The following is a 9,607-nucleotide window of genomic DNA, read 5'->3' as shown; positions in this document are numbered from 1 at the left end:
GTTTTTGCATCATTTAGCTTCAAGCAATTTAACGACATCCAGGCCTTAATATCTGCAAGACATGCTAAAAGCGGTTGGATCGAGTAGGTGTCCTTTTTAGTCAGTGGCATGATAATCTGGACATCATCAGCATAACAGTGAAAAGAGACCCCATGTTTCCTAAAGATAGAGCCAAGGGGAAGTAAATACAGAGAAAACAGCAAAGGCCCCAAAATGGAGCCCTGTGGAACCCCAGATAACAAGGGGGTTGTCACAGATTCCGCATTTGCCAGCCCGACAGACACTGATCTACCCGATAAATATGACTGAAACCATGCTAGGGCAGCACCACGAATGCCCACTAAATCGTGAAGGCGAGATATCAAAATGTCATGGTCCACCATGTCAAAGGCGGCAGTCAAGTCCAGCAGGACAAGAATCACATACTCCCCTGCATCAGTGGCCAAATAAATATCATTAACAACCTTTAATAAGGCTGACTCTGTACTATGCATGCATTTAAAACCAGACTGAAAAACCTCGCTCTCCATTGATTTTTGTATTACCTGAAGTAAGTAACAAGTAAGTCTTTTTACAAATAGCCAAAAAATGCCTAAAAGCTGCTGTGTGGTAGGATGCAGTACCAATGAGGCACAGAACCCAGAGTTTTAGTTTTAAAAGCTGCAGAACAAAAAAACCTGAAGCTATAAGAAAACAAAGTAGAGGAGATGTGTAGCACTGGCAGGAATAGCAGGAAAACTGATCCTGACACTCTATGGGTACAGCTCGTGTCTCTTATAATGTCCGCAGACAAAATTTTGTTGTATGCATTATAATGACAATAAAAAATAAAGCTTCTTATAAGGACCATTGTTTCCATCACTTTGTGTCTTTTCCTTGCGCCTTAGTCCCTTAAGATGCAAGGAAAACATGAGGTGAGAGGACTCGTGGAAATTCATTATTAACGACATGAAACGTCTTTTCCTTAGATCCTTCACCTGAAGCATCCAGTCACCAACTGAGAGATGTACCCTATGTGTGGCAAGCATCTTGGTATATTTTCAGGTGCCTTAACTAACTCCAGGAGGTTGCTGACATATAGCACAAGGGAGGAAAATCAGTGTTACAATTTACTTATTTACCAAATACTGTAGAGCCAGAGCTAGGGGGAAAACGGGGGTGTTGTTGGTAACTAAAGTGATGAGGGGACATGTTAGCAAGCTACTGTGGTTAGCCAAGTCATAAATACATTATAGATATATGAATTCTGTTGATCTAATAAATGCTAAAACGGCACCGTGACATCATTTTGGATATATCATAATCATGTGACTGAGGTGATTGTGGATATCCACAAAAGAATTGTAGATATCTTGAACTGTCATTCTGACTAGTCAGAATGTAATTGCGGATATCTAAAACTATGGTTTTGACCAGATGCATTGCAAGTTTGACTACCGTACTTTCCGGACTATAAGCCACCACTGTTGTTGCTTCATGCCCACACCCTCATCATGGACAACACACGACGAAATGCATATGATGCAGCTTTCAAGTTACAGGCGATCGATCTGGCTGTCGAAATATCTCATGTTACAACGTGGACACCTGTGGCTATGTACAACATGTTTTTTGTCTTACATTTAGTGGGTGCGGCTTATAGTTACGGTAGTCAAAATGCAAATGTAGATATCTGAATTATAATTAGTGATAGTCACTAACTTTGTTAAAATAGCATCCTTAAAGCCATATCCAAAATATCTTGGTAGATATCTTAAAAGCAATTATGACTAGTCAAAAGTCCGATTAAAGATATCTACACTGAAGTTTTGACTAGTCAAAACTTTTTATATATATATATATAACTGGAGTTACGACTAGCAAAATTATATTGAATTATTTGAATTTTGATTACCCATAATGTAATTACAGGAATCTGGAATTCACATTTGGATGGGCAGAACTGAATTGTAGATATCTTAAATTAGTTTTCCCATTCAAGTCAATGAAGAATTCATACTAGTCAAAATGTAACAGCAGACATCTTAGTTTTAACTAGTTATAAATATACTAGATATCTTAAATGTAAATCCTCTCCACCTATTTAATGGTAAAGGGCTTGCCACAGACATCTCGTGTCGTTAATAACGTGCTTCCTTGAATCCTCTCTCCTCATGTTTTCCTTGCATCTTATAGATGCAGCCACTCAGACCTGCACACCCAGCTGAGTTCTATTATTTGTACTACATAACACTCACTATTAGAAGGAGAAACTACGGTCTCAGTCTCATTTGTTGTTTGTGTATGACGTGTCTTACCTCTAGTTTCTTTTCTCTCTCCATGAGCGCCTCCTTCTGGCTACCGATGTAGTCCGTCAGCATGCGAGCCAGCTGCCTCCGATCCTCCAGCTCAGCAGCCAGTCGACCGTTATACTCCGCCAGCAGCAAACAGGCTTCATCCACTGTCTTCGACAGCTTATCTGCTGCTTCCTTGTCTACATTAGGGGGTGGGGAGCAAGGTGGTATGTTAAAGTTACAGAGTATGACACTTATTAGAGATTATGTACAAGATGTTCTAATGTATTTAGAAACTCTATACATTCAGTTTGTTTCTACTATTGTATATACTTGTCAATATTATTTCTCTTATTCATAGTGTACAGTATATTTTGTACTATACTGCTCTTGTTTTATAACCTGTGTCTATAAATTATTTATACAGACACAATTACTATAATGTGGCCAATGTGCACATTCTGACATCATGTACAGGATGTTGCTGTAAACTGGACAAATGTACTGTTATGTACAAAACTTTGATTGCTTCTAACAACCTGTATCACTATATGCACTCCTTCATTGTTCTTATTTGACTTTCTATTTTTTTTATGGGTACATTTGCTTTATATTTTTGTCCATAGCTGAATCATTGTTTCCCCTAAAATATGGAAATTTTACAAAAACAAGAAAATGATGACTTTTAAAATATTAATAAAAGTTTGAAACGTGTGTCAAGAATGAGGAAAAATAATAAGTATCTATATAAAGTATTTAATGAAAAGTCATTTCTGATCAAGCTAAGCTGTCAGATCTTACCGGTGATCTTCTCCAGGAGGGAAACGTCCTGCACTTCCTGCGGCAGTGAGGCAATCTTCTGCCGAACAGCTGCGTCACCAGATGCTGCATTCTCCAAATCCTGCAGCGCCTTCACCAGCTCCTCTGTCTGAAAGTGTGTTTAAAGGGGACAGAGTGAGAAGGTTAGATAGGAAAAATGAGCAGGGAGGGAGACCATGTGACAAAACAAGGTGATGAGGAAAGTGAGAGAGGAATAATAGCAACACTCTGTTACTGTGCAAGATTATTTTTATGTCCGTTTTGGTTTTTTGCAAAAGAAATGGCGGTGTCCTTACCAGCTGAGTTGCAGCGACATCCGTGCTGTGAGGAGAGGTGTGGCTCCTGTAGTCATCATCCTCCTCTTCGTCATCTTCCTGGATCTTCTGATAGTTTCGTTTCACCGCCTTCTTCTCTTCTGCAGTGTCAGAAAGACACACAGATGGAGCTTCACTAAATTATGTAGTCAATCCTAGACAACAGACTGTAGATAAGGCCATTAACTGTTTAGAATTACAGTGCCTTGCGAAAGTATTCTGCCCCCTTGAACTTTGCGACCTTTTGCCACATTTCAGGCTTCAAACATAAAGATATAAAACTGTCATTTTTTGTGAAGAATCAACAACAAGTGGGACACAATCATGAAGTGGAACGAAATTTATTGGATATTTCAAACTTTTTTAACAAATAAAAAACTGAAAAATTGGCCGTGCAAAATTATTCAGCCCCCTTAAGTTAATACTTTGTAGCGCCACCTTTTGCTGCGATTACAGCTGTAAGTCACTTGGGGTATGTCTCTATCAGTTTTGCACATCGAGAGACTGAAATATTTGCCCATTCCTCCTTGCAAAACAGCTCGAGCTCAGTGAGGTTGGATGGAGAGCATTTGTGAACAGCAGTTTTCAGTTCTTTCCAAAGATTCTCGATTGGATTGAGGTCTGGACTTTGACTTGGCCATTCTAACACCTGGATATGTTTAGTTTTGAACCATTCCATTGTAGATTTTGCTTTATGTTTTGGATCAGTGTCTTGTTGGAAGACAAATCTCCGCCCCAGTCTCAGGTCTTTTGCAGACTCCATCAGGTTTCCTTCCAGAATGGTCCTGTATTTGGCTCCATCCATCTTCCCATCAAGTTTAACCATCTTCCCTGTCCCTGCTGAAGAAAAGCAGGCCCAAACCAGGATGCTGCCACCACCATGTTTGACAGTGGGGATGGTGTGTTCAGGGTGATGAGCTGTGTTGCTTTTACGCCAAACATAACGTTTTGCATTGTTGCCAAAAAGTTCGATTTTGGTTTCATCTGACCAGAGCACCTTCTTCCACATGTGTGGTGTGTCTCCCAGGTGGCTTGTGGCAAACTTTAAACGACACTTTTTATGGATATCTTTAAGAAATGGCTTTCTTCTTGCCACTCTTCCATAAAGGCCAGATTTGTGCAGTATACGACTGATTGTTGTCCTATGGACAGAGTCTCCCACCTCAGCTGTAGATCTCTGCAGTTCATCCAGAGTGATCATGGGCCTCTTGGCTGCATCTCTGATCAGTCTTCTCCTTGTATGAGCTGAAAGTTTAGAGGGACGGCCAGGTCTTGGTAGATTTGCAGTGGTCTGATACTCCTTCCATTTCAATATTATCGCTTGCACAGTGCTCCTTGGGATGTTTAAAGCTTGGGAAATCTTTTTGTATCCAAATCCGGCTTTAAACTTCTCCACAACAGTATCTCGGACCTGCCTGGTGTGTTCCTTGTTCTTCATGATGCTCTCTGCGCTTTAAACAGACCTCTGAGACTATCACAGTGCAGGTGCATTTATACGGAGACTTGATTACACACAGGTGGATTCTATTTATCATCATTAGTCATTTAGGTCAACATTGGATCATTCAGAGATCCTCACTGAACTTCTGGAGAGAGTTTGCTGCACTGAAAGTAAAGGGGCTGAATAATTTTGCACGCCCAATTATTCAGTTTTTTATTTGTTAAAAAAGTTTGAAATATCCAATAAATTTCGTTCCACTTCATGATTGTGTCCCACTTGTTGTTGATTCTTCACAAAAAATTACAGTTTTATATCTTTATGTTTGAAGCCTGAAATGTGGCAAAAGGTCGCAAAGTTCAAGGGGGCCGAATACTTTCGCAAGGCACTGTAATTGAATGTTGAACCAAAACTTGACATTACTTTCGAGGTTATTTAAAAATGATCCTAATATGTTGCCATTTTGTCAGAAGTAGCATTAAAGTTGATGTAAAATAGCAGTTACATCATCACTCAGCTATTTCTACAGTTTTTCCCCACTATAATGTGTGACAAGGATCATTGTAAAAGGTTTTAAAAAAGAAAAGCAGTTGTAATACCGATGCCTGAAGTTTCTGTGCCACTTATTTAGAGACCTTCTGATACCAGCAACAATAGGCCAAATATACTGAGCTGTCTCATGTTAGATCACATTTTGGGTACATAAGTACACTTTTTGCTGCTGTTGTATGCATGCATGCAACAATCACAGTTTTCAGATGTTTCACACAAATAATTACTTTATAAAACTTATATAAGTAACAGAATAACAAAAGGAAATGCCCAATTTTGGGTGGTAAATAAGAAATCAGAATGAGTCTATTAATGAAAGGGAAGGGGGATACAATTTAAGGGGTCAGTTAAATTTAAAAATTCATGTTATACGTACAACCAAAAAAAGATTCTGTATTTCCATAAGTGGGGTAAAACTATGGAATAATTTAAGTGCGGACATAAAAAATAGTAATAGAATTGACGAGTTTAAGCATAAATATAAAGGTATATGTCAATCAAGATATATGCAAGAACAGGCTTAATGATTAATTAGATGGAACATTGTGGGTGTGGTGTATGAATGTTAACACTTTGTAATAATTCTTTAGTATATTACTTGTGTGGTGTAGAAGATAATTATCTATGTAGAGATACTGCTTGCAAACCAATGATGGTAAGATGATGTCATGGGGTAGGACTGGATAAGTCTGACTTCTTCCTACTCCATTCAAGCATGTACTAGGTATAAGCAAATTGATATTGGATTAGCATTTGTTGGATATGTGTAAAATTATGTGTGTTGACATATCAACTGTCTTTACATGCTTGAAAGAATAAATCAAATCAAATGATTCATTAATGACTCATAAAACATCTTTCCTCTACATATGACATTGTATATTAGCTGCTTGTTATAATAATTATCAATATCAGAATTTTGTGGTAGAGTATAAATTCCTAAGCAGATGTAACAGCTGTCTCTTACCTGAAGGCCTCGGGCTGTTTGAGTCTTCTATGGCCAGTTTGAGCTGCTGAATGAAGTCGCTTCTGTAAAGATTTCTCTCCTTCCAGATGTTCAGCAGCCTCTCCATGTGCTTTTTACAGTTCTCATCGGCATCACTGCAGGGACACAGAGAACAGTGGGTTCAGTAGAAGACGAGACGATCCAAAGGAAGTGACTGTTTTTACAGCCCAATACTGAAAAAATAAAGGACGATATTAACTTGAGTTTTTTTTCCCCTTACATTTGATGATCCAACAAACTTTGATGAATTCTGATTTCAATGGAATAAACAGATCGCAATCAAATCTTTTTGTTTTTCAAATATTATCACCGGTAGTAAATTTCTTTGTGGAAATGGGAAACAAAAAGGAAGAAATACAAAAAAAAAAAACTAGACAGCACTGAGAGTGCAAACCTCTGCCAAGGGCAACATAAACTTTTGCATAAGACTGTACACCTAAAACCAATATTCCCATAATAAACTGACCCTCATAATACAATTGTTTGGTGATGAAAACCTACCGCTGCAATTTGTAATGACAATGATATTATTAGTTTGAAAGTTTCCATCCATTCATTAGCTATACCGCAAATTCCTAATAGGGTCACGGGGTTATCCAATGCCAGCTGGGATAGGCTGACATTGGGCAAGAGGCAGGGTACACCCTGGACAGGTCACCAGTCTATCACTGGGCTGACATATACAGTGCCTTGCGAAAGTATTCGGCCCCCTTGAACTTTGCGACCTTTTGCCACATTTCAGGCTTCAAACATAAAGATATAAAACTGTAATTTTTTGTGAAGAATCAACAACAAGTGGGACACAATCATGAAGTGGAACGAAATTTATTGGATATTTCAAACTTTTTTAACAAATAAAAAACTGAAAAATTGGGCGTGCAAAATTATTCAAATCCACATAAGGGATGACGGCAACATTCATAGATCCTGGAATGCACAATGAGGGGCAATGTTCATTCCTATTACAGAGGCCCACTGAAATTTTTTTGAGGAAAAGCTGTGTTAGACTGCATATTGTTTATAGTAAAGTATTTTTATATACAAATATAAAAATGAAAATGTTTCTGGAGTGGGACTTTAATTAATTATAGAAGTTGTGCAGAAGCTGCCCATAGCTCTACACAGTGATCCATGTGTGTACTGTATGTGTTTCTATGCTGCTCCAAATGAGTCTGTTCTGGTTCAACTTGTCTTATTAAATGAGCTTAAAAATAAAGTGACACCTTAGTTATAAAACACTGAGCAGGCTGTAACACACAAGAGTGTGTGATACAAAAAGATTTCCCAAGCTTTAAACATCCCAAGGAGCACTGTGCAAGCGATAATATTGAAATGGAAGGAGTATCAGACCACTGCAAATCTACCAAGACCTGGCCGTCCCTCTAAACTTTCAGCTCATACAAGGAGAAGACTGATCAGAGATGCAGCCAAGCGGCCCATGATCACTCTGGATGAACTGCAGAGATCTACAGCTGCGGTGGGAGACTCTGTCCATAGGACAACAATCAGTCGTATACTGCACAAATCTGGCCTTTATGGAAGAGTGGCAAGAAGAAAGCCATTTCTTAAAGATATCCATAAAAAGTGTTGTTTAAAGTTTGCCACAAGCCACCTGGGAGACACACCAAACGTGTGGAAGAAGGTGCTCTGGTCAGATGAACCCAAAATCGAACTTTTTGGCAACAATGCAAAATGTTATGTTTGGCGTAAAAGCAACACAGTTCATCACCCTGAACACACCATCCCCACTGTCAAACATGGTGGTGGCAGCATCATGGTTTGGGCCTGCTTTTCTTCAGCAGGGACAGGGAAGATGGTTAAAATTGATGGGAAGATGGATGGAGCCAAATACAGGACCATTCTGGAAGGAAACCTGATGGAGTCTGCAAAAGACCTGAGACTGGGACGGAGATTTGTCTTGTTGGAAGACAAATCAATGATCCAAAACATAAAGCAAAATCTACATTGGAATGGTTCACAAATAAACATATCCAGGTGTTAGAATGGCCAAGTCAAAGTCCAGACCTGAATCCAATCGAGAATCTGTGGAAAGAACTGAAAACTGCTGTTCACAAACGCTCTCCATCCAACCTCACTGAGCTCGAGCTGTTTTGCAAGGAGGAATGGGCAAAAATTTCAGTCTCTCAATGGGCAAAACTGATAGAGACATACCCCAAGCGACTTACAGCTGTAATCGCAGCAAAAGGTGGCGCTACAAAGTATTAACTTAAGGGGGCTGAATAATTTTGCACGCCCAATTTTTCAGTTTTTTATTTGTTAAAAACGTTTGAAATATCCAATAAATTTCGTTCCACTTCATGATTGTGTCCCACTTGTTGTTGATTCTTCACAAAAAATTACAGTTTTATATCTTTATGTTTGAAGCCTGAAATGTGGCAAAAGGTCGCAAAGTTCAAGGGGGCCGAATACTTTCGCAAGGCACTGTAGACAGACAACCACACACAGTCACATACACTCCTATGGGCAATTTAGAGTCACCAATCAACCTAAGCTACATGTCTTTGGACAGTGGGAAGAAGCCAGAGTACCCGAAGAACCCGCGTAGGCACAAGGAGAACATGCAATCTCCACACAAAAAGGCCCCGGGTCAGCTGGGACACGAACCTGGAACCTTCTTGCTGTGAGGCGACAGCACTAACCACCATGCCACTGTGCTTGAAAATTATTCAAGAAAAATAAGATACGAGCAATTACTAAATACCACGAACAGCAAAATAAACGTCTCATGCAGACTGACATAACAATGTGTACTTCAAGTCGCCCTGCTGGGCTCCTGCACTTCCTGCCTCACACAGCAAGGTGTACTGAGCAACAGCACTCAGGTTCCATTTACAGTGACTGGGCAGCTCTCGCTGGCTCAGGGATTTGTCTCCATCTGTGTTCAGTGTGCTCAGCAGTGCAGCTGAGCACTTTGGCCACAAATGGGCTCACATACAGTCGACAGCTTTTCCAGTACTCAGAATGGTGAAGAATTCCTGTATCATAATTATTATCCAAATCAGCACCAAATCTAAATCGATTGTTCTGTGGACCATGCCCTACTTTTCCAAAAAAAATTCAGCAAAATTCATTCATTACTTTTTGCATTATGGGGTTAACAAACAGGCAAACCAATACCACCCTCCCGTACTCTACTTGTAAAAGTCATCTCACCAGTACCAGTTAACAGCAGCACTACATTAAC

The 9,607-nt window shown here is 39.5% G+C and overlaps 1 protein-coding gene across 1 annotated transcript in view; it reads right to left on the bottom strand.

The window, feature by feature from the left end:
* rprd1b (regulation of nuclear pre-mRNA domain containing 1B) overlaps positions 1-9,607 on the bottom strand; it is a 16,151-nt gene that overhangs the window by 3,393 nt on the left and 3,151 nt on the right. Inside the window, exons 3-6 of the mRNA XM_020617531.1 lie at positions 6,364-6,497; positions 3,389-3,507; positions 3,075-3,201; positions 2,298-2,473 (exon numbers count right to left, since the gene is read on the bottom strand). Of these exons, the coding sequence (XP_020473187.1) occupies positions 2,298-2,473; positions 3,075-3,201; positions 3,389-3,507; positions 6,364-6,497 (556 nt within the window). The remainder of the gene's footprint in view (positions 1-2,297; positions 2,474-3,074; positions 3,202-3,388; positions 3,508-6,363; positions 6,498-9,607) is intronic.

The sequence above is a fragment of the Monopterus albus genome, unplaced genomic scaffold, assembly GCF_001952655.1.
Source record: "Monopterus albus unplaced genomic scaffold, M_albus_1.0 scaffold6.1, whole genome shotgun sequence".
Lineage (NCBI taxonomy): Eukaryota > Metazoa > Chordata > Actinopteri > Synbranchiformes > Synbranchidae > Monopterus > Monopterus albus.
This window is presented reverse-complemented; position numbering and strand designations above follow the sequence as displayed.